Below are 451 nucleotides of genomic sequence, written 5' to 3'. Positions count from 1 at the left end.
ATTCCTGGAAGAAACACTAAGCGCAAGCGTTCAAAGTGCTTGTTCAAGAAAGGGGATAAGTTTCAGCTGCCACTTAACCTCCCTAAGGTCTGCACCAGCATATCCCAGCGAGGTGAGCGTGGGACACGCGCCTCCGCCTGACCACTGGAACCAGGTCACTCCCCACGGGACTCAGCCCAGCGAGCAGGTTCCCCCAGAGCATCTCCCGTACCTTGTATCTGTCCATAGGATCCTCCTGCTGCAGCTGACTCTCTCGCATTGTTTGGTACTCTCTCTCATATTTCTTCAGCTTTTTTGTTGGCACCTGTGGAACAGATTTGGAAAACAGGCATTTAAAGATCAGAGGAACGCCGGAAGGGCTGTCCAAAAGCTCTCCTTGCGAACAGGGAGCCAAGGAAGTGCTGGAAAGCTGCTGCTGAATACAGTCGCTCCCTGTTGTCCCCCCTTCCCT

The 451-nt window shown here is 53.4% G+C and overlaps 1 protein-coding gene across 1 annotated transcript in view; it reads right to left on the bottom strand.

Annotated features, from left to right (window-relative positions):
• Positions 1-211: 211 nt before the first annotated feature.
• The window catches only part of LOC104496944 (rab GTPase-activating protein 1-like), a gene marked incomplete at its 3' end in the record, with an annotated part of 55,207 nt that continues 54,967 nt past the window's right edge, over positions 212-451 (bottom strand). Inside the window, exon 3 of the mRNA XM_010140138.1 lies at positions 212-304. Coding sequence (XP_010138440.1) covers positions 212-304 — 93 coding nt within the window. The remainder of the gene's footprint in view (positions 305-451) is intronic.

Source organism: Buceros rhinoceros, unplaced genomic scaffold, assembly GCF_000710305.1.
Source record: "Buceros rhinoceros silvestris isolate BGI_N320 unplaced genomic scaffold, ASM71030v1 scaffold7067, whole genome shotgun sequence".
In the NCBI taxonomy this organism is placed as follows: domain Eukaryota; kingdom Metazoa; phylum Chordata; class Aves; order Bucerotiformes; family Bucerotidae; genus Buceros; species Buceros rhinoceros.
This window is presented reverse-complemented; position numbering and strand designations above follow the sequence as displayed.